Below are 27,581 nucleotides of genomic sequence, written 5' to 3'. Positions count from 1 at the left end.
ATATTTATACCTAAATCTTCAGTGGAGAGGATGCAGAACAGTATACTCCAAGAGTATACTCATTGGCCGGCTCATAGCTTCAGCAAGCTTGGGTCCAAAGCAGCTGTCAGTCATGGCTGCTGCTCAGATAAAGGAGGAAACATACGGTAGCTTTTTGCATTGCCAATGGCCCTTAATGGTCCAATACCTGGCTCCCCATTGTTTATCAATGGCTCTGCACTTAGGGCCAGGAAGATTTGCATAAACTCACTGGGATTTTTTTGTCTGGCACAATTCTGCAGCTTGTATTCTCCCTTCATATCCCAAATATTATCTAAAAATTTCTACCATTCACTAGCAGACTCTACCCTAGATCTATGACACTATGGAACCAGGAAGAGGTAGAATGTCCTGCTCATGTATAAAGTGCAGTCTGAATTGCTTCATTTCTGAAGCCTATTGCTCTTTACAAGCTTCCGACATGAAATGGATGGGCAGAGAGTGAGCTTAGCAGCACATAGTAAAAGGTGGTTTGTCTGTCTTTGATTCTCACCCCCCCCCCCCTTTATCTCCTGAATTGCTCTGTTACTGAATCAGAGATTTTACTCAATTTTGTGCCCATCTTACATCAACTGGTCACCTTGAAGTTCTAGAAAGTTATTATCTGTTTGCTTTTCTGGTTCCTGATTTCAGAGACCATTTTATTACCTGGAACTTGGAAACTGGATTTATTAAGGATCGATTAAGGCCAGAATACAAGGACAAATTTTCATCGCAAGTTGCGAAGCCAAACGGTTCCTTGTCCAGGGAAAACATGAAACGATGCAAAGGAGTCTTGCCTAACAGAACAACAGGTTTCAAACTTTTCATTCTAATTCATTCCCTTTGCAGTTTACACAAGATATTAAAACTTACAGTGCATATATTGTTCAACCACCACCACACCCCAGTTGCCTCAAAAACCTTTTATCAGAGGTTTTGTTCTTAGTTGTGTTAGATAATCATTGCAGTGAGGCAGGACCAAAAAAGAGGCCAGGTTCCAAATTATCAAGTTCAGCATAGCCAAGAGGTGTTTACATTTGCTGCTCCTCATGCATACATACATATGGCTGCAGAGCAAATTGCTTTTTATATTTATTTGTTTCTTTGCTTGCTTGCTTGCCTGCCTGCCTGCCAGCCAGCCATTTAGGACCTTTGGCTCAAAATGAAAAATTCAGCAGAGCATAGGTCAGCCATTAGGGGGACCTTGAAGCAGTGTTTTGGATCGTGGCCTGATCTTGTATCACCAAAACACACAAAGTGGCTTACAGCAGTTGAAATCCACTCACGCATATGTTAAAAATCGCAATTTTAAAAGTTATTTGCAACACCATTGCATTCTATAGCAGTGTTACAGCTTCCATGGGAAAGGCGAAATGAAACAATGACAGGAAAGAGACGGAAGAAGGAAAAGGCAGCGAAAATGGAGAGGGAAATGCTGCAGCAACTTGCTGATGAAAAGAGCAATGCCATTGACCAGTTCCTCCTGAGTGGAGACGAGAAGGTGAGAGGCAATGTGTCCTAAGCGCCCTATGTTTATCTCGTGCCAATGTGCTAATAGTTTGCATTTATTTTAGTGCCTTACAATCCTGTTTTTTCTAACCCATACCACATTGTAAACTCTCTTGAGAAATGAGCTTGTTCCATTTTATGGTTTCTCAAAAATATATGAGTTAGAATTAAGACGCTGTGTCCTTTAACCTAGAGATTGTTTAATTCCATCATAACTTACAAACTTTATTTATTAAACATTTCCTGGAGGGATTTCTGCTTGTGCCTAGCCCAGCTAATTCTGTACTTTTTTGTACATAACTGAATATACTATTAATCCTACTCAGAGAAGACCCTTGAAAGGAATGGATTCAACTAACGTAGGCCCATTAATTTCAGCGGAACTGCTCTGAGTAGTACTTAATTGGATACAACCCAGGATTTTTGTTGTTAATTGTTTTATGATGTATACCACCATTTAGGTGCTTAAATGATTGCTTTCACATTGATATTATAGCTTGAACAATGCGTGTGTGTAACATGCACATACTTTTGAGTGGATGCGTGGACCTCTCTTGCATCTCCAATTATGCATGTACAGGAAATGGCAGTGGATTAAATGGAAGAACAAAAAGCAAGCAAACACTGTAGGCTTGTTCACCATCCTGCAAAAGAATACCTTTAAGAAGCTTGCACTGCAGCAAGAGTCCACTGTGGGTGGACTTTGGCTGCCTGCATGCCATACATTTAAAGCACTAAGAATCCTGGGGGTTGTAGTTTAAGAGTCCAGGGAATTGTAGTTTTTTGGGGGGCACAAACTATACTTCATAAGATTCAGAGGTGGGGGGGAAGGGGGATGTGCTTTAAATGCATGGCATGTACACAGCCCATAACTCAGTCTTGAAGTAGCTTTGATACACCCTGGGTCATCATAGTCTTCCTGTAGTGAAATGGAGCACCAGATATTTAAGGAAAGAATTACTTCAAGAGCACTCCTCCACTTGTAAGAAATGGTGCAGAAGAGGTGCCTTATTGGCAGCATATAGTACAGGAGTTGGTAATTCTGCCAGTCCCTGCAGTAAACATTTACAGTGGTACCTCTGGTTACGAACTTAATTTGTTCTGGAGGTCCATTCTTAACCTGAAACCATTCTTAACCTGAGGTACCACTTTAGCTAATGGGGCCTCCCACTGCTGGCGCACAATTTCTGTTCTCTTCTCATCCTGAGGTAAAGTTCTTAACTCGAAGTTTTAGTTAGCGGAGTCTGTAACCCAAAGTGTTTGTAACCCGAGGTGTTTGTAACCCAAGGTACCACTGTATAGCTTATCCCTCCATTCCTCATAGGCACAGCTGTCTTATACCTAAGGCCTTTCATACAACTGCTAGTTGCAAGGGAGGACAGATGCACCAACATTTTATTTCATGCAAGTATTTATGGCCCAATATCTAAAAATTAATCCACACATCCCATTATCTTCTTTTAGATTGTTGTGTGTTCCTACTATGCACATCACCTGTCAGTGTTCAGCTTGGAAAGCATGTCCCATCTCCACACCCTTGAGAGCAGAGAATCCATGCTTTTCTTACACAATGCCGCCTTGACCTATAACGGCCATTATCTGGTGCTCTCCAATTACAGCGAGAAGGAGAAAGTCAGCTATGTAACGCTATGGGATTTAGCCACAGAGAAGGTATGTTTTCTGAAATTCTTTTGAGGTGGCAGAGAACCAGCTTTGCAGTTTGGGGTATGTTCCCCCCTCCCCCCAAAAAGAGGTAAATGAACAGCCACAGTTTCCTCACAAATAGTGTGCGAACTAAAGCAATTTTTGCTGAGCACTGCTCTCTTTCAAGCTCTCCTTACAGCAGTTCAAAATTAATGATAGAAAACATTCCCAGTTCTAGAATTTCTAAGCTTGATGTCCTCTTGTCTGCCCTCCCTCCTGTCCCAAAGCTAGACCTGCAACTCCTGCTCTCTGTTTCCTGATGCAGCTGGCTCTTCATTGTACCTTCACACCTCATTCTTCCAAAGCTGTAGAGTAGAACACCATCAATGTACTGGAACACTACTCCAGCCTGCCACCTAAAGGGAGAAAGGGCAATGCTACACATTAGCAAGTGCTAAGTAAGTGTAAGTACATGACCAATGTATTTAAAATGGATTATCTCTCTCCTAAAAATGCAGGTTAGGAAAAGACTAAAAAATGAGCCAAATGTCTGCTGTACAGCCATTGCTGCTGATGGTAGTAGGATAATTTTTGGAGAGATGGTGGAAAACAGGTAAGCAAAATGTCAAAGTTTAGTAGTTTTTTTCCTATGATAGGTCCCCCCCTTAAATCACTCAGTTCTTCTTAATTGTTTTCTGGAACAGTTTGGCAAGAGTGTCACAGCTGGACACAACTGTAACAGCTTCTGATTTCAGGCTTTTGGAAGCAAAACCTCATGGCCCACACAGACAAGCCTTTTTAAATGAAGCGAAATTTAAGCACACAGAGGCCTGTTTTTCATTGGATTCACCTCCCTCCCTCCTGGTGGAAGAGATTGCAAGTACCACATAGCCCTTCTTCAGACATCAATAGTATATTGACTAGATGACCCTTGGGGTCCATTCCAACTCTACAATTGTATTATTCCATATAATTACCTCGGGTTAAGTACTTAATTCGTTCCAGAGGTCCGTTCTTAACCTGAAACTATTCTTAACCTGAAGAACCACTTTAGCTAATGGGGCCTCCTGCTGCCGCCGTGCCACCGGAGCACGATTTCTGTTCTCATCCTGAAGCAAAGTTCTTAACCTGAAGCACTATTTCTGGGTTAGCGGAGTCTGTAACCTGAAGCATATGTAACCTGGAGTGTATGCAACCTGAGGTACCACTTTATCTACTGACACAGATAGGTAGCCATGTTGGTCTGCCATAGTCAAAACAAAATAATAATAAAAAAAATTTCCAGTAGCACCTTAAAGACCAACTAGGTTAGTACTTGGTATGAGCTGTCACATACAGCCCTTATCACCAAAGTTTAAGTGTGTACCACAGGGAAAATATTATTAAAATAATTTATAGACCACTATTCATTTTGAGAAGAAATACCAAGTCCAATGGTTCTACTGTTCCAAACATGACTAACCCTGGTTCCAATCCTATTTGTCTTCTAAAATTTTAGTATATCCTTTGTATCTACATCTCATCAGAAATTGTATTAGAGACTAGATATATTTAATTTACGGGCTCAAGAAAGGCTTGACTGTCCAGCATTCAGCTGCACAGCTGTTAACTAGCTAAACTTCCGGGCAATCGTTTGCCAGGTTTCATTACTTGGCATGACTTTGTGTAAGCTTGGGTAACTAAATAGTGAGATGACGTTGTAACACCTATACAGTGGTACCTCGGTTCTCAAATGAAATCCGTTCCCAGAGCCCGTTCGGCTTCCAAAATGTTCGAAAACCGAGGTGCGGCTTCCCATTGGTTGCAAGAGCTTCTTGCACTCAGCAGAAACCACGTCACATGTTTGGGTTCTGAAAAATGTTCGAAAACAGAAACATTTGCTTCCGTGTTTTCGATGTTCGGGAGCCAAAACGTACAACATCAGAGGCGTTCTGGAACCAAGCTTCCACTGTATGTGCATTTCCTGGAGCAGAGATGCTTAGGTTCCAAATACGTTTGTACAAAAATTAAAAATGGTGCAATGAAAGGAGCAAAGAGGACATGAAGAAGTGATCCACAGCTGTATTGTCATGGATTGGAAACATTTATTCAGCCCAAGGTCCCTCATCCCTTCTGTAAGAGTTGGAACTACTTTGGGCAGGTACCTTTTAAGTACAGTAGTCTTTAGTGAAAGAGTATCTAATCTGCATTTGGACTGTTGAACATTATGTCCTACATATTAGAATATGTTGTCCAGTACAGTGGTACCTCGGGTTACGGAAGCTTCAGGTTACAGAAATAGTATATTGGGTTAAGAACTTTGCTTCAGGATGAGAACAGAAATCGTGCGGTGGTGGTGTGGTGGCAACAGGAGCCCCCCTTAGCAAAAGTGGTGTCAGGTTAAGAACAGTTTCAGGTTAAGAACGGACCTCCGGAACAAATTAAGTTCTTAACCCGAGGTACCACTGTATTCCAGATGTCCCAATTTCCAAACATCCAATATACTGCAGGGCAAGCTGAAGAAAATGTGAACTCAACACCTTTTTTTTTTTTTAAACCAACATTTGCTCACCATTTACATACAAGTAGTTATTGCCCTGTCTCAGTAATACAGTACTACAGTACTACAGAACTGTTCTCTCTTTTTTGTGATTTCTAGGATAAAGATCTGGGATCCGTTTAAGCATAAGCACAAGCTAATTCAAGGTTATGAAGGTCTTCATCTAACTGTGTGCAGCAAACTACACATATTAGATGGAGCAAAGGCTGTTCTGCTTGCAGGTTTGTGACAGATTTATTTTGTGGAGGCTGTTGGAGGCAGTAGGGCTAGAATATTTTTGTTACATTAAGCTGGGAATCAACTCAATGCAATTTTCTCCCATGGTTTGCTTTATTTGCTTACAATGGTTAGTTTAAACATTTAATGGCAAAGCAAAGGTAAAAGACGTCTCTGAAACGGGTACTTTATAAATGAAAAAGGGGAAATCTTTTCAATGTTGGCATGATTAACTTTTCAGCCACCCTAACCCTTTGAACAAGGGGGAACCCAGAAAGAAATATTGATTTCTATTCTGCATCCATAGAGTTAACCAACATGAATGGGTTGCTATTATGATTGATGGAAAAGGAGGGAGAGTTCACAATGCTCTGCCTTAGCAGGACATAATGTGATGTTATGCGTATTTTTTTCCCATTAGGTGAAGTCAGTATCTGGGATTTGGAAAGCGGCAGTGTTATATCAGTCTTTACACCAGACAGCAAAATCTCCTGCATGACAGTTGCGTTTGATAGAAACACAGTTCTTTTAGGTTTGAGTGACAACCCTACTCTCATTACTTTGAAAATGCTGAGCACCAACACCCCTGCAAGTTCAACAGGAAAAGATTTGTTTGGAGAGGAATCTTCAAGCAGTGAAGAAGAACCTGAAGTTATGTAAAAGCCAAAATTTTAACCAAGTTAGAAGCTAGCATTCACAACTGAATTTTTTTAAAGAGAGTATGTTACAAGATATCCATTGATTTGGGAGGAGTGGTACAAAATACTTTTGAGTTTCTGTAATGTTGGATCATCACCCAGAGTAGACCCAAGGTAATCAATGAGCTTGTGTTGATTTTAATGGGTCTACTCTAAGCGAAATGAGTACCACACCCCAGCCTTTGACTGGAATTAACAGTCCAGGGTCCTTTACCTTTTACCTTCCTCTGTAACTTAGTTGGTTTATAATCTTGCCCAAACAAAAATACCTACTTTTAGTTTGATATTGACAGATGTTTCCTGGTCTTCTGCATCAGTGAGAACTTATATTGGTTGCATTGTCTAAGGATCCAAGCAGAGATTATCAGGGATAAAACACCCAAGTCACTAGTTCCATTTGTGTTGGGTTATACAGAGCAGCTTTATTTAGCCTTGAGCTCCCAATGTTGCTGGACCAAAACTCACATCATCCCTGACCATTGGCTAAGCTGGCTGAGGTTTGGTGAGAGTTGCAGCCCAACAATATCTGTGGTCTCAAGGCTGATATAGAAGATATTTTGTGCCCTAAATGTCAGAAAATGAATGATTTGATTTTAACAGGATATGTAGAAGGAAGCAGTTCCCCCTTTTTTTAGGAGCAGCAAAAATTGGGATACATATATACTACACACATGGTGAAGCTCATGTGCTTGACTAGGTTTCATAAAGGTAGGAAAGGGGTTATCTATCAACTTTAAGAATTGTTATGACAGTGATAATGGATTTCAGCGATTTTGTAAAAGATATAATCAGAATGTTTCAACGGAAATATTGATATTCTATTGTGAAATTTACTGATAAATTAAAATGATAGCAAACATTCGGATGATACTAGGTAATAGCTATTGCATTATGAATATGCATTTGATATCATACTAATCTAAAACTAAAATAAGCTAGAGTAATACATTTGTCTTAGTGCTACTAACAATGAGGAATTCTGTTAACTAATTTATCCATCTGAATATCTCAAAGTATGGTTTTAAACAGGACTGCGTTTGTTCTCATCCTTGCTTGGCTTTTGTGTGATTGGGTTGGCACAGCTTATTCCTTACATATAGGCATTGACAAACACTAGCCTCAACCATCTCTCTTTGGCACATACTGTACTTAAGTCAGCTTTGTGTGGAAGAACACCAGTTTATAAGTAAGCATTGGTACAACAATTTCTGATGGCATATGCTACCAGCTCATTTTGAATCAGCCGATCAACTTCATTTTGTTGTGATGTAGCAGAGAGGAGTGGGGATCCCACCTTTCTGAACATGCTAGATTGGCTTGACTTGAAGTTTAACATCAAGCAGGCAGAGATAAAAAATCATCCTGTTTAGGAATTCATTCAGATGTCCTGTTTCATCAATGCCCTATTTATTCTGAGATGCAGTTTTAAGAGGTAAGTGCAACATGATACAGCATAGAATGACTTCAATTATGAAATTACGTTTATTGCTTACTGTTCCCACTTCCCTCTTTCCTGTCATTATATATGCTGCTAAATTTAGGGACACTCAAAGGGAAGAATACTACTTGTCTTACTCAAGCATATAAGCCAAGCAAGTCAGAAGGAATCTCAGCATTCATACTTATTATGGTTTTCATCAGAACTCCAGTACTTTTATAGCTTTATTTCAATACCATTTGTCAGATACAAATAAAAGAATATTACAAAACACAGCTAAAGAGCTGTGTGGGGTGTTCCAGACATGTACTGGGGACTTTCATTCTCACTCCACCCTATGTCAAGGTACCCCTGGAGTGACATTTTGTGAGGCAAATGGAGAATGCAGTGTGAAAGGGAAAACTGACTTCTTTCCACATGCACAAAAACATTTATTATACATGTACATGTTTCTTTGGATCCCAGCCTGTGTGTGCATTACTGAAAAAGGGGGCAATATAAAAATGTTCTTTTCCATTTTTACAACCAAAGTGGTTTTTATTCATAAAACATAGCATGCAAAATATTAGATCCAAGTAATTGATACACTTCAGTGGCACAGTTCTTATTTGCATGTGCCCAGGCTTATAAAATTTAGAACCAAGAGGGAGATTGTCAAACCACAGCAAGCAAACTTATTTTAAAATCATTAGAAGTTCATAGCAATGACAGTTTCTTAAAAATGGGAAACATTATCATTTTGCTAAGATAGGGCTAAGAGTCAGGTTGTCAATTGGAAGCAGAGGAGACACAGGAATTGCAGACGCTAGTCTGGGCATTCCCTGTTTAGGAATAGTGCAGATATTTAATGCACTCCATTACCTGGTTGCAGAATTATTATGCCTAGAAACAGATCTGAAATGCACAAGTAAGTTTTACCATCAGTGGAAGGTGTTAAATATGGTGTTAAGCACACAGGAGCGAATAAATCCAAAACCAGTTCCCAGTCTCTTTCAGTCAGCTGGGATCAAGTCACTGTTCAAAATATGTCCTCTTTCTTAGAATTTCAACAACATGCTAGTACCTTGGGACTTAAATTTTCCTACTCGTTGCATTATTTTGTTCAGGACACTGGGGAGAAGCAACTAGACATCCAAAATAAATACATATATCTGAACTTGCATTTTGTTTTTCCCAAAAACCCTGAACAGAAGACATATTATTTATGGAAGAAGACTTCCTTTTTCACTGGAAGATAATTCCCAATCAGTGTTGCCCCATGAAATTGTGAGACAGTGTTTCAGAATCAGTTGAAACAAGTGTCCCATTCCTCTATGGAATACAGAAGTAACGATTCAGCTGATAAAACCTGACACCTGACAATAACAGCAGTTCCCAGTTAAACTAGGTAATATATAAGGTCCCAGAGATGCTGCTACTCACCCCTACAAAATGAAAAATGTCCACCTTAAGTGAAGTATCTGGTCAGAGCTCGTGATAACTTTTTTGTATGTATGAAAGTATCCAGAACTTTTTCAAAGATCGGTTAAACCACAAAAACTTTAACTGCCACAGAAATGTTTCAGTTTGTTGTTGCAGAAACAAGAGTTTGAAGATATGTGAATTTATTATCGGGCTGTTTATTCTGTTTCATTCACATTGCTATTGCCTCACATGCATGTTATAACCTCTGTGAAATGCAAATAGATCCCTCTCAAATGCTAGAGAAAAAAAAGCCTTGTTTAGAAAAACCGGATAGTAGTATGTTAGACAGCTAGACAGAGGTTACAGCTGTTTGTCATCAAATTTGGCATGTAGAACTCGATTAAAGAAATAATATCTAGTTTTGGAACACCTTCAGTTACTGTCTGCTCCAAAAATAAGGCCTGGTTCCTTATGTATAAGGTTTTATAAAAAGCAATACGCTTTTGAGGAACACAGTTCCTTTTGTCTACATCTACATCTATTGTATCCCTCTTCTATAAGAGGGCAGTTGCTTTTTACTACTACTCAACTTTCCTCAGCTCCAAGAGCCTAGAAAGCACAAAAGCCAGTTAACATACTAGTCCAGGCAAACTCTTATAACTTGTCCAAAGACTTATAGATATTATAGTACTTACGCATCCATTGTACCTGTAAACTTTTCAACATGATTGTATGTTCCTGCCATCATCCAAGAAGTCAGTGGCAAGATGGCACAACATGAGTTAAAAGATGGAAAGGAACAGAATGGGAAAATCAAGTAGCCTCAGTTCAGGACTGTCTTTGTAATGCTGAGTAGAACTCTTCTAGCCATCATATTTTATTGTTTAATATACCGTCCCTAAAAAGGCTTCTAACCTCATCACCACAAGATTAACATAGTGACATATACAGAAATCACAAGGAAAGCAATAAAGAAGAATGTTGGCTTTTCACCCCGAAAGACTTAAAATGTAACACTAGATTAACCCCAATTAAATATGATCTTTTAAGACTCTGAAGTCTAAAAGCGTCATAGAACGAAAGTGTTCTCAGCAGAATGAGCTATAATGGACTAAAGTTACAACTGCAACAGATGTTAAAATACCAGTCTTAACATGATTATCCCTCCAGTCCGTCCTCATCAGGCATCACCATAATTCTGCAATTAAAAAGAGTGAGGGACCAAGAACTCTTGAATCCCCTTTGTGCTACTCCCATGTGACCCTGTTCGAAGAATTTGGTTTTTTTAGTGCAGAATATTCAAAAGCACAAAAGTACTAACACCTATTAATACTCCATTAGTACTACAGACTGTAAAAAATATTGCATAGTTTTATGCATTATTCTAAAATATGGGTCTGCCTATTAAACAGTTTTTAATAAAAACTACGCAGCTCTCAATGTATTCAGAGCATCGACTACCTCGATCTTCTATCTTTTTTGGATTTGTCTGTACATTTATCCATAGTCTTCTCATTGTCTCCTCTGCACTTAGGACAATACCATTTCCCCTTCGGTTTGTAAGTGAGTCCAACACATGAAAAATGAAACCATTCAATGGGACATAGTTCATTGTCACACCCTATCATTTCCCCGTAAGACACTTGGTCACAGAGACAGTAAGTTGGTTCATTAGGGTCTACTGCAAAATCTACTGGTGAAGCTTCCCTTTCTTGTTTAGCTTTAGAGCGTTTCTTTTTCTTAGCAGATTTGGATCTCTTTTCTTTAGGGGGCTGGTCATCATATTCATCAATTCCATTTGCTATATGGCATATATCACGGCTTTCGCTGGTGCGCTGTCGACGTGGTCTTCGTGAAGATCTTTCTGGTAGACAAGGGTCCACTTTTGACTTTTCGGTGGGCTTCTCTGTATCTGACAGATCTTGGAAACACTGAGACTGGGACTCTATTTGCCGGGCTCTGTTCTCTACCAACTCAAGCATCTGAGTGACTATTTGGATTTTCTCATCACCAAGCTCTTGACTGTTGATCAGTGCTCGCTGAAGATGCTGCTGCAAACGCTTTTTCTGAGCAGGATCATCTTCACTCTTGTATTTTTCATAGACTTCGTCGATTTCTTTTAACGCTTCTGTTAAAAAGAAGTCAGAATAAGTGTATTATGAACTAGAATCCTTCAAGTCACTCCTTTCAAGTTGACAAATGCTAATCTTGTACTAAAAATATGAATAGTACATATCTGAGGCTATGTAATAAAGCATATACTTTCAAAGGATAGTAACACATTAAAATGCAAAAACAAATCTGTCCAAGGCCTCTTCCAAAATACAAGGAAGTTTTTTAAAAGCATCTAGAGGCTAATGTGTCGTTTAGCATGTCAGCATTATAAAGTGATATAATTAAATCTGGTGTTTCATAGGGGAGGGGGGAAAGCATGCTTGTTTTTTTCTAGTTCTTTCCTCTCCTGACATCCTACCTTGAAATGGCAAGCTGCATTTTTTCACATGTTAAGCACTGAAAATTACTATTTCTGTCAATTTACAAGAGGTAGGGAATCTCAGGTCTAGAGCCCAAATGTGGCCCTTCAAACCTTTCTCCAGGCCACACTCTTCATCAGCCTTGCTCTGCTTTTGCCTAGTGGGAATCCATTCTAGAACTATGGCAGAGAAATGCTTGTGTAAAACATACAGATTCTGTATGGCTAGAATGTAGCCTGCTGTGCAAAGGCAAGAGTCATGCCCACTGCTTTACCTACTTGTGCCTCTGGCCCTACCCACTGTGTGCCCCCTGGAAGGTTACCTACAAAAGAATGTGGCCCTCAGGCTAAAAAAACAACAACAAAACAGGTTTCCTAGCTCGATTTTGCAGGGAAGTTGGAGAAAAAATGATATTGAGGAAAAGACACCATTCCCCAAACACCTCCATCCGCATTCTAACATCATACACAAGAGATCACAACATCATAGAATTGTAGAGTTGGAAGGGACCAAGAGTCCAAGCCCCTGCAGTGCAGAAATCTTCTTGTTTGCTTCACTTGCCTGGAGGTGTTACTACCTGCTCAATTTGTATTTTGGTCATAAAAACAGACTAAAACCGTGTAAAAAGATGGGGGGAGGGGAATCCCTTGGTTGCAAGTGGAACAAATAGTAGTAAATGTCCTTGAATATATGCTCTTCACCCATCTGCCACAAACACTAAAACAAACACTAAAAAGAAAAAAAGCACTTTACCTACCACATATATAGTCTGTTGATACAAATGATAGCCCCCAAACCTAGCTAATCTAGCCCTGTCAGCCCTACCTGGGAACCGGGTGGTGTGCAACTGTGCAGGTGCGTGCATGCGTGGGTGATCACTGCACTGCATTTGAAACAACAACAACAACAACAACTCAACTTTGCAGAGACGTCTCCCTGTGCAACCAAGGGGGAAAGGAAAACAATTTCGAAGTTCGCATCTCGGAACTTTTCGGGCGATGCATCTCACCGGAGACCCCACCACCACCACCACCACGGAGGCGTCTCGGGCGCCACACGGGTTCTGCTACTGAACCTCCTTCCCTCGTGAACTTGGACTTAAAAAAAAAAAAAGGGTGGCAGAGGGCATGCCCCGTCGTCGGCCGCCCCCTCCCAGCTGGCGTCACAGGGTCATGAGGACGGGGGTGGGTGGTCCAAGCCCCGCCGGGGCCCCAGTGCCGGGGCCATTCCTCAGCGCCCACCCCCTCAAGTTCGCCCCGAGGGCCAAGGCGGGGGGGGGCTGGCGGAGCGTGGCCATTTTCCTCCCCCTCCTGGACGCCCCTCCTCCTTTCAAAGCAAGGGCGGTTGGACTGGAGGGGTGGGGGGTGGGAGCAGCGCCGTTGCCTCCGCCGCCATCGCCCCCTCCTCCCCCTCCTCCCCCCCCCCCGCTCACCCCGGCAGCGCGTGTCCATCTCGCGCAGGAGCGAGGCCAGCCTCTGCATGTCCAGCGGCAGCGACTCAACGCACTCCAGGTAGTCCTGCACGTAGCGCGCCAGGATCCTCTCCGACACGCCGCCGCCGCCGCCGCCGCCGCACGGGAAGCCGGACACTCCGCCGGCCCCGCCGGCTGCAGTGGCGGCAGAACCGGCAGCCGCCGCCGCCGCCGCCCCAGACCCCGCCCCCCCAGGCTGTTGCCCCGGCGACCCCAACATCATTACGCGACGTGACAGCGACCCCGCTTCCCCCTCGGCGGACCCGGGGCCCTCGAGCGATGGGGAGGGGGGAGGGGAAGGAAGCCCCTCCGGCCGCTTCTGTTAATCGGCGCGGGCAGCCGAGGCGAAAGAAAACCTCCTCCCTCACTTGGAACTCCCCGCCTCTTTTTCCCTTCCGCGCCCCCCCTCCTTCTCCTCCTCGCTTTTTTTTTTGTACCGCGGAGCACGCATGCGCGAGGCCTTGTCCTTATAAGGAGCGGCCGGTTCGCATTCTCCCGCCTTCCCCTCACACCCGACGCGATTGGTCCGGACGGATGGAACGTCAGGAGGCCAACGCGGAAAACGAAGGGCGGGGTCTCAACTTTAAAGAGACCCATGCAATTACGGTTTCCCCGCCTTCCCTTCCTGCCGGTGCCTGGTCTCAACGGAACGATCAGTCTCGCCCTCTCTCTCTCACACACACTCCTTATCAGAACCCGCCTACTTTTTTCCTCCAGCCAATCCGCTGCCGAGAGGGACGGAAATGAAGCCGGAGAAACCGAACGCTCCCCCCCCGCCTCCCCCTTTCACTTGCGTCTGAATCTGTTGACAGCGGCGCGTGGAAGGGAGGAGAGATGGGCTGGGGGAACAAAAGGGAGTTGGCGCGGGGGAGGGAGGAGGGAAAGTGACACTGGAGCGCCCACGTGGGGCTTGGGGGGGGAATGGAATGCTCTGCTTCAGGACCACTTTGCCAATAGCACTGTGCTCCCAAACGTTGTTGTTGTTTAGTCGTTCAGTCGTGTCCGACTCTTCGTGACCCCATGGACCAGAGCACGCCAGGCACTCCTGTCTTCCACTGCCTCCCGCATTTTGATCAAACTCATGCTGGTAGCTTCGAGAACCCTGTCCAACCATCTCGTCCCCTGTTGTCCCCTTCTCCTTGTGCCCTCAATCTTTCCCAACATCAGGGTCTTTTCCAGGGAGTCTTCTCTTCTAATGAGGTGGCCAAAGTATTGGAGCCTCAACTTCATGATCTGTCCTTCCAGTGAGCACTCAGGGCTGATTTCCTTAAGAATGGATAGGTTTGATCTTCTTGCAGTCCATGGGACTCTCAAGAGTCTCCTCCAGCGCCATAATTCAAAAGCATCAATTCTTCGGCGGTCAGCCTTCTTTATGGTCCAGCTCTCACTTCCATACATCACTACTGGGAAAACCATAGCTTTATACGGATCTTTGTGGCAAGGTGATGTCTCTGCTTTTTAAGATGCTGTCTAGGTTTGCCATTGCTTTTCTCCCAAGAATCAGGCGTCTTTTAATTTTGTGACTGCTGTCACCATCTGCAGTGATCATGGAGCCCAAGAAAGTAAAATCTCTCACTGCCTCCATTTCTTCCCCTTATACTTGTCGATCGCCCTTGCTTCGAGGGTCTCTGGACTCCTCTTGCTTCTCCACTTCTATGCTCTCGAGACAGATTTATGCAGAGAGAAAAGTAACTTGGTCATAGTGTGCTGCTCGCCTTGCTACGTGAGCTATGGTGGCTTTAGAAATTACCCCGCAACTGAAATGAGTGGGACTTGGAAGTTTCCAGCTACATATAGTCCAGGCACACATAGTAAACTCGAGTGAACCGACTATCGAGTAAACTGCACGAAACAACACATCAAACCAAACAAGTAAAGTACACACAACACACTAAAAAAAATCAAAATCAAATCAGCCGTGCGTGCTGCAGCTCGAGCAGGAATTGAGACAAATTACTGCTGCTGGTTGGGAGGCTCAGACGGTCCTACGGAACTCAGTAAGGCTTTTTTTCCTGAGTAACATACTGATGCTGTTATTGGTGGTGCTGATAACGCCAAGGTCATGGCTTCGATTTCCCATACTAGATCCAAGTCTACTGGTGCATTTGTAATAATAATTTTTAAAAAAGGCGTTCTGAGAATGAGCCCCGTTCTGTTGGTGCGGCGATCTCTGTGAAAGATGCACATGCGCACTACCTGCGTGACTATGGAGGTGACGAGAGGCCCCTCCCGCGCCCACCCGCTCGGCCCTGAGGGCTTCTTGGCGGAATCAACATGGGCTCGCGAGACGGGTTGTTGCGCGCTGCAAAGCACGCGGCACTCTCTGCCCAGGGTCCGGGGACTTTCCCCTAGGCGGGCTCAGGGGCCCAAGAGAAACAAGCGTTCTCCGCGCGTAGCCTAGAGAGCAGGTCTTTAGAACACCCTACAAAAAACGACGCGGGCAGTGGCTTTATAAAGCCTTGAAGAAGCGGCTTTTTTCCAGGTCATGGCGAGCAGTATGAAATGCAAAACCTTTTCTATTTTATATAAAATCGTAGTGCGGAGGTTCTCTTTCTCTCTCTCTTTTTTATGTGGGGGGGATTGTAGGGGGCGGCAGTTCTTTACTACAGAAGGTCTGGGTGCGTATGCTAAACCTGCATGCAGATAGTATGCAAATGTAACGCATCGCCCCGCCCATTACTAACTGGAATTTAAGAAGCAGCTGAAAACTTCTAGGTTGTGGCTGTATAGCCTGAGATGAGCTCGCTGCAGGTGCGGCGACTGCCTCAGGTGGCAGGATCCACGGGGCGTCAGATACCGCCCTTCTGCTCCTGATGTTCTTGTTGCACATCTTCCCTCACCCCATTTCCCCTGGCAGGGGCCGGGTTGGAGGGCGCCAATCCGGTGCCAAAATGTATTGGGCTGGTCCTGCTGTTTTCCCATTGCAGGCCTTATTTGAATCCATGCTCACAAGGTTATATTGTTCGAGACCCTGGTTTTGCTTATTTTGCATATAAAAAATTACACCTATTATCGCTGTAGAAATTAGAAAGAGAATCTCTGAGCATGTGCAAAGTGCCATTCATGCTTCATTAAATAATTGTCACTCCCCAAAAACTACTGGAAAGGGAGGGGAACTCAGAAAACATAAGTGCTAGAAAAGTTTGAGGACCCCTCGTTTGTTTGTAAATGGAACATTCCATTTACCACTGTTCTAATGTATTAGATAAGGAACGAGGGTGGCGCTATGGGTTAAAACACTGAGCCTAGGACTTGCAGATCAGAAGGTCGGCAGTTCGAATCCCCGCAACGGGGTGAGCTCCCATTGCTCGGTCCCTGCTCCTGCCAACCTAGCAGTTCGAGAGCATGTCAAAGTGCAAGTAGATAAATAGGTACCACTCCGGCAGGAAGGTAAACTGCGTTTCCGTGTTCTGCTCTGGTTCTCCAGAAGCGGCTTAGTCATGCTGGCCACATGACCTGGAAGCTGTACGCCGGTTCCCTCGGCCAGTAAAGCGAGATGAGCGCCGCAACCCCAGAGTCGGCTACGACTGGACCCTTTACCTTTACCTTTAATGTATTAGATAACCATCTGAAGCAACAGCAGTAGAACAGCAGTCTTACCTTGCAACTTTTGGTGGAGCAGCAGCAAGGAGCAGTCACTTTTGTTGCCCACCCACTGAGCAGCATTGGGTGGGAGGGGTGGGTTTGGGGTGAGCAAAGGGGACTGCAGGCAAGAGTGCACCAAAGAGGAGCAAAGAGGAGCCGCTGCCTTCTCTTTCTAGCACTCCCCCAGTGGTAGCGCTCAGGGAAGGCCGGGAGGCAGCACAGCTAGGATGTGTGTGTATGTTGTCCTGGCAGATGAATTCCTCCTTAACCTGTTGACCAGATGCTTGCCCTTAAACATAAATTGCTTGAGTGTGAAGAGTGATTGTAAGTTATTTCCTAACCTTCTACTTGAAATGTGGTAGCAGAAGCAGACACTGGAGCCCAGAAGATGTCCCACGTAACAAACACTAGAGCCAGCTGCGTCTTGTATTGTTTGACTTCTCACAGAACCAAACACCAGCTTTAAGGCCAAAAGGTAGTTTGCCTGTACATCATTCACCATCCGCTAGCGATGCCCTTGCACTGCTTGTTTAGTCCAGCACATATGAAAATGGAAATGTCCAAAAAGGTAAAAAGGATATCATCCTCCCTGAATGTGGGGGCAGACCTCATGAGTCTAGTAAGAGCTGCAATAATTCTGTAGCTCTTAACGCAGTACAACCACCCTTGTTGGACAACCACCAGAATTGTTAACTAGTACTTTAAAAAATGTATACAGTGGTACCTCGGGTTACATACACTTCAGGTTACAGACTCCACTAAACCTGAAATAGTACCTCGGGTTAAGAACTTTGCTTCAGGATGAGAACAGAAATTGTGTGGCAGCGGGAGGCCCCATTAGCTAAAGTGGTGCTTCAGGTTAAGAACAGTTTCAGGTTAAGTACGGACCTCCGGAACAAATTAAGTACTTAACCTGAGGTACCACTGTATTATGCTTCCTCACTACTTCTGCTTGGCTGAAGGTGGTTATGCATTTCCAGCAAAATCAATTCAGAACAAAAAGTACCTCAGGTTGTAGCAATAAATAAATACAACTGCCAACCACCTTGGCTACTTCAGTCTGCCAGAGGACATGGTTGTGCTCCACTCACTTCCATACAGATGTGTTACACTTTTCTGTACCAGTGTAAAACAAAGACCCCAAATTAAACTGGAAGTCAAGGGATGTGTTAGTCTAAAACTGCTATCTCTATGGGCAGAATGATGCAAGTAGCCAAAGCTTTACCTGAAGTTGATACTGCAGTTCTCACCAAGGACAACTTTTTTCTTTTTTTTAAAGTGGAAACTGCTAGATCATATGCAAGTGAGAGAGAATGCCTGGTAAGAGAATAGAAGGGTGTTTAAGGAAGTGTGTGGGGTAACTCTGCTGCTGCTGCTGGCAATGTAAGGCTGTCAATAGCTACTAGCCACAATCACTGTTTTACTTCCACTCACAAGAGGCAGTATGCCTCCGAATACTAGCTGCTGGGAATTGCAGATGAGCAGCGTGTTGTTACGCTCATGTCCTGCTTGCAGGGTTCCTACAGGCATCTGGTTGGCTGCAGTAAGGGCAGGCTGCTGGATTAGAGGGATCAGTGGCCTAATCCAGCAGCCACTTATGACCTTGGATAGGAATGGTAGCCACAAGGGGATGTGACCTGAAAAAGGTTATTCACCTCCATAGCAAAATGCTGGATTCAGATGTGCTTTTTGTTTAACAAGCACATATTACTATACAAGGCCAAATTAAAGAAGCACAAAGAAATACCCACTTGATGCTACTTTTTCTGCCACTCTTCTCATAAGTGTTGTGGATTGTACACGAAAAGAATCCGTTCCGCGATTCTCTTCGTCTAGCGGTTTTTTCGTCTTGCGAAACAAGCCCATAGACGGCTTAGCGCTATTAGCGGCTTATCGGATAAGCGGCTTAGAAAAAGGGGGGGAGGGGGAAAAAACCCACAGGAACTCGCAAGACATTTTCGTCTTGCGAAGCAAGCCCATAGGAAATTCGTTTTGCGAAGCACCTCCAAAACGGAAAACTCTTTCGTCTAGCAAGTTTTCCGTCTTGCGAGGCATTCGTCTTGCGGGGCACCACTGTACAATCTACCATGCTGTACAAATAAAAACTGAAATCAAAATTGTTTTCCCAATAGTTTTTTTCAAGAAGTTTAACCCATTAAGTTTGAACAGGAGCCAAACAACTGAAAATATCTTTATTTGAATGAGTATTTTTTTTTCTTACAAAGGAGCCTACCTTTCTTTAACAAACAATCAGCTGCCACATATTCATTTTGACCCACTTTTGCTCAGGAACAGGGGTCACCAACATGGCACCTGCAGGTGCAGATGTGCTCAACAAGGCCTTCCCTTCAACAGAACCCACATTCATTTCTCAGGTTTGCAAATGTGCTTATGGGCCCTAAGATGTCAGCAACCCCTACTACACAATATTCTATTAAAATGCATTTGAAATCGATTTGCAAAAATTTGAATAATGAGTTGGATCCTAAGTCAACGTAAGGAAGTTTGTGAAAGGAGTGTTTCCTTTCTTCCTCCCCCTATCACTCCTTGGTATCCCATCTCCCAGTTCAGGATGGGCTCTCCAAAGGGTGAGGGCAGGTGGCCGCAGGAACAGAAATGTTCCTTCCATAAATTTCCTTTAAGTTTCCTTAAGACTAAGCCATTGCGTGTTCTGTTGCTGAGGTGAGCGGAATTATTTAAGCAACTTCAGGAAGGGCTCTGTTGTAATTTACAACTTGTATTTCATTCAGCTGCAAGAAATGCTGTCTTGCTTCCCATCTTACAGCTTTGGTCCAGATCCTGGAATTAGCATAGCTAGTTGTTGCCTTGGGATATTTATAAAATGGCACAGCAACACTCAAAGCAGTGCTGTGTGAAGAAAATTAACAGACGATGGGAAATGCTCCATCAGTGCTGTGAGAACATTTCACTGTTCAGAGAACATTTACTAACATAGAGGTAACAGAACGATGCCTGTACATGTAGACCTATGTGCAGACATCACAGCAGTGCAGAACTTTAGATGAGATTCAGTGTGTGAATGCAACACCTTTCAGTTAATACTTGTTGACAACCCCAAGTCATAATGCAGTGCAGGTTTTAATAAAATTAGAACTTAATTTGAGTGGTTGAACTTGCAAATTAATACTAGTGTGTTTAAGACTGAGCAAATATCTAAGTTATAAGCATATATCATTAGTTAAATGAAATGGAAGCAGAATATTTCATAAAATCTTTAAAAATAATCCCAAATTACACAGACATAAATAATTGCTGAATATAGAAAGCTGCATTTATTAGAAAAAAAGCAAAGATGGTATTTCTCACAAAATATAAGTCAAAGCTGCTTAGAGAAGTGTTTAGTGATAGAAGTAATTTGGTGATTATTGACTGACAATTTGCAAGTATGATATTAAATAGGACCAGCATATCATTATGATTAAAATTTAAAATATTACTACTTCATTAAAAAACTTAAATCAACTATCTTGAGTCAAATCAACTATCTTCTTTTCTTAAAACAGGCGTATGAACATTCTGAGCAACACATGAAGCAGGTGATTAAAGGTTTGATTGAAACTTTTAGACAACCTTCTACAATCCAGATACAATGGTTCTTGTCTACAAATCTGTTCGCAGCTAAAAAGGATGAGTTCTGAAGTGAGCATTACTGATACTAAATTGTAGGATTTAGAAAATTAGACTGAACAGCAAACTGTACCTTAATTGTTCCTTAAAAAATAGAAGACCTGGTATACTATTTAGCAAATAAAACAGCACACTAATGTGCTATATATGTTAAGGCATACCTCAGCACGCTTTACATCTATAACAAATTATTTACATTTGCTACTGAGTGAAAAGAACAAGAATTCCTCAAAACTGAAAAATACAAAATATATGGGAGTCTAATACAGTGTATAAAAAGTAATCGAGTTATTTGTGATAGAACATTATTTGCTAGTATAAACAGTGACTGTTTCACTGTTTTATAATATTTCTTGAGGATTTCTTAAAGCTGGAGGTAAATTTAATGGTTTTGATTCTTCATCAAGAAGGACCAAATCTTCAATCTCCCTTCCTTTGTACTTCCTTTTACATAATTTCACAATTACCTTTTTCTTGAGAAACAGTTTCAGTGCCTCTCTTGAAGCAACTGCTTTGGCATTTTCCTTACTTTTTCCACAGCCAGTTCCCAAATACACCGATTTACATCTCAGTTCACACACCACATTTTCCTGAGAGCTTTTATTCTGAGGTAAATCCGCCAGCTCTTTCAGTGGGACAAATTCAACATCTAATGTTGCCTTTACAGACTGAATGGATGAGTTTAAGAGTTCTACATGATTGACATTGGGACTAAACCCTCCAACAGCAACCAACTTCCAAGCAACAGCTTTGTATAGTCTATTGAAAAATGGTTGCCTCTCTTTTGCATCTTCGCTTGTTAATAATTTGCATGGCACTTTGGCAGGAACCACACTTGTGTGTGAGCTGCTTTTTGAAGCTAACGCTGCCGTATCTTCCAATGTGCCTTTCTTTTCAGATGCTAATGTGTTTTCAGATTTGGATTCTGAAGGTTTATTTAAACAGTAATTCAGCTTTGATTCAGGGCCAGGCAAAGAAGAAGCCACGGCTGATTTGTGCCTGGTGGTTGCTGTAGATTCATAATTAGCAACTCTGGCTTCAACTCTTGCTACAGTTGAAGATGCAGCAGGTGCTGCCTTCTGGGCTGCGGAAACTGGCGCTGCAGATGCTACCTTCTGGACTGCAGTTGAGGATGCTGTGGGTGCTACTATCTGAGGTGCAGTCGAAGAGGCTACAGGTGCTATCTTCTGAGCTGTAGAGACTGGAGCTGTAGGCGTCACCTTCTGAACCACTTCTGATGCTGCTGCAGGTGCTTCCTTTTCAGCCACAGTCGAAGATGCTGCAGGTGCTACCTTTTGGGCTGCAGTCGAAGACAGTGGCTTCTCTGCATTTTTTGCTGCCTCTATTCCTGGGTTCTTCACAGGATTAGTATCTGTTTCCATGGGCTCTTCTGGCTTTGCAGACTCTGCATCACTGCCAGTAATTTCAGAAGCTTTTTCTGTGCCAACAGCACGCTTCTTGTTGGGCTCTTCTGGCCCTTCTAAAAAAAAGTTAAAAACAAATTATGTCTGTAATTCACAGTAAGTGTAACTGTCCTTATCACAATCAAACACACACTTTAGAAACAGAGTCAAGGAAACTGAGTTACCTTAAAGTCTTACAATTAATGGCCTCTGCAGGAATTTTATAGGCATATAATAAATAACTGTCTGGTTTGAAGAGGTACATTTAAAGTATCATACCCTATTGTATGTAGTTTAGATCAAAGTTCCTTGCTCATTACTGCCATAAAACTACTAGGAAGGCAAATTGACAGTTAACATTTCTGCATGAATTAAATCAAATTCACCTTACACTTATTTGATTGTAAGGTTTACCAAAGCAAAATGAGTTAGATCAAATATTAATAATATTATCAACATAACTGACAATTTAAAGAATGTTGGCTGACATTTTTGAGAGGATAACATTTATTATGCTCCTATGTGTATTTGCACAGCTATTATCTGCTAACCATTGCTACTGGATATGCCTCGTTTCACCTTGGCAACCAGTTCATCTCTCAGAGTGTGGGTTGGAGCATTGGTCACTGTGATGCCTGCAGCCATGTCCATCACCTTTTCCATCACTTGCAGAGGATACCTGAAGGGAAAAGGCAACTGCAATTAGCATTTTGAGGAAAAAATTAGTTCGCATTCACTGATCCTCAAGACAGCTACCAACACATACGTGTTATTTGGATTGTAGATATTGCCAATTCCACTTCCACACACCCCAAGCAGTAGTGCAATAAGAACTCAAGAGAAAAAGAAAAGGGGGGCAGGTATTTTCAGGGTCAGAATGTTTTCAGACATCTGGCTGCATGGGTGCTTGGCTCTAAAAAGCAATTAAAATACTTTAAATAAACTTTTGACGCCTCAGAGTTTGAGGCACTCTCCAAACCCCAGATATCTGCATTGTGGAATAGTAATTCCATTTTTCAATGCACTGATATAAGAATGGATCAGATCAATACAAAATTACTTCTAATTAGGCCTCATTAAGCCCAATGTGAAAAGATAATGATTCAACTTAAATCTTATTGATTTCAGTCTCAACTAAATATGATTAACTCCACCTGGATCCAGTTGATTGTGTAAAACTGGAGACCTCTTATGTTCTGCTCAAAAAATGTTTCAAGAAGCAAAGAGCAATTTATCTGCCATTCAGGGTGACTTGTGGAAAGACAGAACAATGAGACCTAGACAAGAGGAATTCAATGCTCTAAGGTTATTAGAGTCTTAGCACTGTTTAGTCGCCGAATGTGTATTCAGAGTAACAAGCCTGCCTCTCATCTCAGAATCTAGATGAACAAAAAAGGGGGGGAACAGTCAAAATAGAAGATACGTTTGTTTGGTTTAGCTGGCTGTTACAAAGCCTTATAAGCACCGCAGTTCTGAAGAACAACAGGTAGCAAAATTAAAGTATTTACAGGCGTTAGCACAATTGGCCTATATGGTCAAATCAGGACATGATCAACATAATGAGAGTGTTGTGGGACTACAGCAACTTACAGGTACACCAGGCAACTACCTTGCTAAAGGTATACAAGTCTGGTCCTGGGTCCGTGCCTCAATGGAAATCACCCAGGAATCCCATGTATGTCAGCCTGAGCTTCATGATAGAAGAAACATGGGATATGAATATGATAATACAGTTAATATGATTAGGCAGAAAATGATCTTGCAGTTTTTGCTCAAAAATGGGGGATTAATGTCATTTTAGCACATAAGCCAGCTGCAAAAATATGTGCATTGGCTTGTAAAGAAAAAACAAAGATTTATAACAACATTCGGAGAATGCCTTATTTTCCTTCTTAGGTTTATGACATCTTAAGGAACTCCTCCTCATTGTGAAATTAATTACCCTTAAAGTAACGTACAAATTTCACGCAAACAAAACGCTTTTAAGTTTCACTTCTCCCGCCAGCGACTCACCTGCATCCCAGGAAGACATGGTTGGCCCACACCATAGACAGGGAGGTCAGTCGCCGTAATTCCAGGCTGTCTCCGTCCCCCGCACCGCCGTCTTCCCCGCCCGGCGACAAGGGCAGGCCTTCCGCGTTGCGAATCAAGAACTCCCGGCGGTGCTGCCAGTGCCCCTCGGGCTCGCACTCCGCGCGCAGCTTCTCCACCCAGCCCGTCCCACCGTCGCCGGCTTCCCCGACTTCCTCACCTCCTCGGCAGGGCTCGGAGTCGGGCCCCGCCGCTGGGGCGGCCTCCCCGCCGGCCATGGTGCTCGGCGGGAAGTCGCCTCCTGCCGCCGCTCGCTCTCCGCGACAGGGAACTGTTCGCGGCAGGCCCGGGAAGTAGCGCTGGGCGAGGCCCCAGCTTCCGCAAGAACTGGCTTGCGGCGCCTGTGGCGGACACATAAAACCCCCTCACCGGAGATGATCGTATCAGAAGAGGCCATGCCCACAAGACCCAGTTCCGGCGAGCCATTAAGACTTCACTTCCCGCGCCGGCCCCTGAGGATGATGATAAAAAGCTGCGCTTCTTTCCCATAGCCCTTTGCTGATCCAAGAGGGCGGGGAAGGCAAGGGTGTTATCGCCACTTCCGGCTTTCATACGGCTACCTCTTGCGTGCAAGGCAGGAGGGTAATACAAACTGGGAAGGGCTCCTTTATCCCCTTAAAGCAGTAATGGCCAAACTTGGCTCTCCAGCTGTTTTGGGACTACAATTCCCATCATCCCTGACCACTGGTTCTGTTATCTAGGGATGATGGTAGTTGTAGTCCCCAAAACAGCTGGAGGGCCATGTTTGGCCATCACTGCCTTAAAGTGACAAACACGGCTGCCTCACGTTACCAAGTCTCTACAGTGCCTTTTCTTTTCTTTTCTTTTCTTTTCTTTTCTTTTCTTTTCTTTTCTTTTCTTTTCTGCATCAACGCGCTCCTCACACACGCAGAGATAGAGAAAGGCGTTGAGTGTCACGTAGGTGTCACATTCAACTGAGAGCCGTTCCTCTATACTTTCATGGCTGCCTGCCCCGCCCCTTGACTCGGCGATTGGTTCGTCGTTGCCCTTCTCGCCCTCCGGAATTCCGGCGCGAGGTATCATTGGACCATTTCCTCACCAATGAGGAGGCTCTTCGCTCTCGTTGCTGTCCCAAGCGAATGGAACACGGGAGTCCCGCATCAACCAAGCCAGCGGGCGCGCGGCGGCGGCGGCGGCTGCACCCGTCGCCTTCAGACTGAAATCCCAAGCTCAGCCGCTTGGCCGGTGCTGAGCTTTTCGTTTAGCGCCAAAGCGCTGCTGCAAGCAGCATAGCCAGCCTCAGTTGCAGCAGCCATCCTGGTCCTGCGCTAGGAAGATGTGGCCAATCCTAACGTTACTTGAGAGTCTCCTGGGCACACGGGTTCTTCGATAGGCTGGAGTTGGGGCTAGCAGCACACAGCGCAACAGCGTAAGCTGTCAGTCATGGATTTGCAGGACGTTCCTCCCATTTGTAACATTAGGATAATAATGTAAAGGTTTACCTTTGAGCACGGTTGTAAGAAATACTGAGATAATTATTATTTTACTTTTTAAATTTGTATACTGCCCTTCATCAGTAGATCTCAGGACTGCTGGCAACATAAAATACGTATAATTTTATCCCCCATGGTGTTTAACATCTACATGAAACCACTGAGTGGTGTCATCCATGGTTTTAGAACACAGTGATGGCACACAGCTCTACTTCTTTACATCTGCAGATGTGGTGGTGGATGCACTGTACCGTTGTCTGGCCTTGGTAACCTAGACCAGATAGATGGGAGGTTGCCTGCTCTTGATGGGGTTACATTCCCTCTGAAGGAGCTGCTACATTGCTTGGGGGGTGCTCCTGAATCCTTTGCTATCACTTGTGGTGCTGTGATCTAAACCACTGAGCCTCTTGGGCTTGCTGATCGGAAGGTCGGCAGTTTGAATCTGCACGATGGAGTGAGCTCCCATTGCCCTGCCCCTGCTTCTGCCAACCTAGCAGTTCAAAAGCATACCAGTGCAAGTAGATAAATAGGTACCGCTGTGGCAGGAAGGTGAACAGTGTCTCGGTGTGCTCTGGTTTCCTGCATGGTGTTCCGTTGCGCCAGAAGCAGTTTAGTCATGCTGGCCACATGACCCAGAAAGCTGTCTGTGGACAAACACTGGCTCCCTCATCCTGAAAAGCGAGATGAGCGCCACTCCTCATAGTTGCGTTTGAGTGGATTTAACCGTCCAGGGATCCCTTACCTTATATGTCACTTGAGGTGGTCTCAGTGGTGCAGAGTGCCTTCCATCAGCTTCAGCTGGTGACCCAGCTGCACCCCTATCTGGACGAGGATAGCCTAACGCCTGTCACCTATGCTCTGGTAACCTCTGTGTCAGATTACTGCAGTGGGTCTTCCACTGAAAACAATTTGGAAATTTCAGCTGGTGCAGAATTCAGTGGCCAGTTTGCTCACTGGTGCAATACGATTTGAGCATATTACACCAATCCCGGCCTAACTGCATTGGCTGCCAATTACTTGCTTGGTTCCCATACCCATTTAAATGAACTGAACTTTAGTCACATACAACTAAGTCCCACTGACTGCATTATAATATGTAAATGCTGGACTAGCATACTCACACTGTGCTGGAGAATGTATGGGTGTAATGTTAGTCCCACAATACAATGGTCTAATGACACCTCTGAAGTAACTCCCTCCCTATCAGCCCCCAGAAAAGGGCAGAATTATCTAATGGGGGTAACTAAGTCATGCACTGCTTTCACATGATCTCCCCATAGCAAAGGTTACTATGGGGAACAACCATTGGTCTGCTAAGGTAATGTGAAAACATTCCCTTATTGTCCTGGATCATCTTAGGAATTATTTCAGCCAGATTTTTTGAAGGAAATATATTGCCACTGATTGGTAATAGCTGCTTTACACAAATTAATGGCATTGAATTTTTGTCATCACTCTGCAGAAGTGAGAGCTACATATTTCTTAGATATCTCTCTCTGTGTATGCATTTATATGTGTATGTGTGTATTTTGGTTGGTACCCCAGGCAAGCATTAATTTGAATGAATTGCTATAAAAAAATTACTGGCTTTGAGTGTTGTTTTAGCTGTCACCCTGACAACCTTTATTTACTTTGGCATCCTGAAAATAAAAATATGCTTTGTATGCTACATAATTTATAACTTCCCCTTGTATAGCTGTGATATTCACATTAATTCCACTGGATGGCACCGAAGGAGGCTAGATCACATGTAAATAGCTCTACAAGCCTAGCATAATTTTGAAAGTGAATTCAGGGGTTATACTTGATTTGCATCACTGCTCAAATATCAGGCAAATGCTACCTGATTTGTAATTCTGTTAGATTTGTAATCATAAACATAACTGAAGCAGTATTATGGAGCATTATGTGACTGTGTGCCTCCAGTATATCAAAGTATGTGTAGTGCCAAGTTTTGGGATTTAGTTTTGGCAGAATGCCTAGATT

The 27,581-nt window shown here is 43.4% G+C and overlaps 3 protein-coding genes across 9 annotated transcripts in view; 1 reads left to right on the top strand and 2 right to left on the bottom strand.

Moving 5' to 3' along the window:
- The window catches only part of LOC307223696 (NACHT and WD repeat domain-containing protein 2-like), a 49,409-nt gene extending 39,887 nt beyond the window's left edge, over window positions 1-9,522 (top strand). For 3 of the 5 annotated variants that reach the window (XM_079989893.1, XM_079989892.1, XM_079989896.1), the window contains 6 exons: window positions 673-833; window positions 1,365-1,522; window positions 2,995-3,201; window positions 3,693-3,787; window positions 5,813-5,934; window positions 6,351-7,616. In XM_079989893.1, the coding sequence (XP_079846019.1) occupies window positions 673-833; window positions 1,365-1,522; window positions 2,995-3,201; window positions 3,693-3,787; window positions 5,813-5,934; window positions 6,351-6,589 (982 nt within the window). In that variant the 3' untranslated portion in view covers window positions 6,590-7,616. Of the gene's footprint in view, window positions 1-672; window positions 834-1,364; window positions 1,523-2,994; window positions 3,202-3,692; window positions 3,788-5,812; window positions 5,935-6,350; window positions 7,617-8,168 lie in introns of those variants that run through there. The other 2 variants (XM_079989894.1, XM_079989895.1) reach the window with 2 other exon arrangements.
- Window positions 9,523-9,664: 142 nt separating this feature from the next.
- ING2 (inhibitor of growth family member 2) lies at window positions 9,665-13,841 on the bottom strand. Of its 3 annotated transcripts, none has more exons than XM_079989943.1 (2): window positions 13,376-13,841; window positions 9,665-11,597 (listed from the first exon to the last, which is right to left on the bottom strand). In XM_079989943.1, exons 1-2 carry the CDS (start codon window positions 13,635-13,637, stop codon window positions 10,927-10,929), a joined length of 933 nt encoding a protein of 310 aa, XP_079846069.1. In that variant the 5' UTR covers window positions 13,638-13,841; the 3' UTR covers window positions 9,665-10,926. The 3 variants fall into 3 exon arrangements, with proteins under 3 accessions (XP_079846069.1, XP_079846070.1, XP_079846071.1); XM_079989944.1 differs by lacking the exon at window positions 13,376-13,841 and adding an exon at window positions 12,863-12,964; XM_079989945.1 differs by lacking the exon at window positions 13,376-13,841 and adding an exon at window positions 12,769-12,852.
- A 5,336-nt stretch (window positions 13,842-19,177) lies between these two features.
- CDKN2AIP (CDKN2A interacting protein) lies at window positions 19,178-24,714 on the bottom strand. The gene is made up of 3 exons (XM_079990387.1): window positions 24,064-24,714; window positions 22,602-22,729; window positions 19,178-22,127 (listed from the first exon to the last, which is right to left on the bottom strand). Exons 1-3 carry the CDS (start codon window positions 24,495-24,497, stop codon window positions 20,989-20,991), a joined length of 1,701 nt encoding a protein of 566 aa, XP_079846513.1. The 5' UTR covers window positions 24,498-24,714; the 3' UTR covers window positions 19,178-20,988.
- Window positions 24,715-27,581: the final 2,867 nt, after the last annotated feature.

Source organism: Podarcis cretensis (assembly GCF_951804945.1).
Source record: "Podarcis cretensis genome assembly, chromosome: 9".
NCBI lineage: Eukaryota > Metazoa > Chordata > Lepidosauria > Squamata > Lacertidae > Podarcis > Podarcis cretensis.
The sequence above is the reverse complement of the archived record's forward strand: the minus strand, read 5'-3'. Positions and strand labels throughout refer to the sequence as shown.

Bases quoted from the DNA above. Each gene is read 5' to 3' on its own strand.
- ING2 (XM_079989943.1), bottom strand. From the start codon at position 13,637: ATGATGTTGGGGTCGCCGGGGCAACAGCCTGGGGGGGCGGGGTCTGGG. The intron at 11,598-13,375 runs GTGAGCGGGGGG...TCTTTTTAACAG, and splicing joins GATGGACACGCGCTGCCGGG to AAGCGTTAAAAGAAATCGAC.
- CDKN2AIP (XM_079990387.1), bottom strand. From the start codon at position 24,497: ATGTGTCCGCCACAGGCGCCGCAAGCCAGTTCTTGCGGAAGCTGGGGC. The intron at 22,730-24,063 runs GTGAGTCGCTGG...TTTTCCCTTCAG, and splicing joins CATGTCTTCCTGGGATGCAG to GTATCCTCTGCAAGTGATGG. The intron at 22,128-22,601 runs GTTAGCAGATAA...ACTTTTTTTTAG, and splicing joins AGGCATATCCAGTAGCAATG to AAGGGCCAGAAGAGCCCAAC.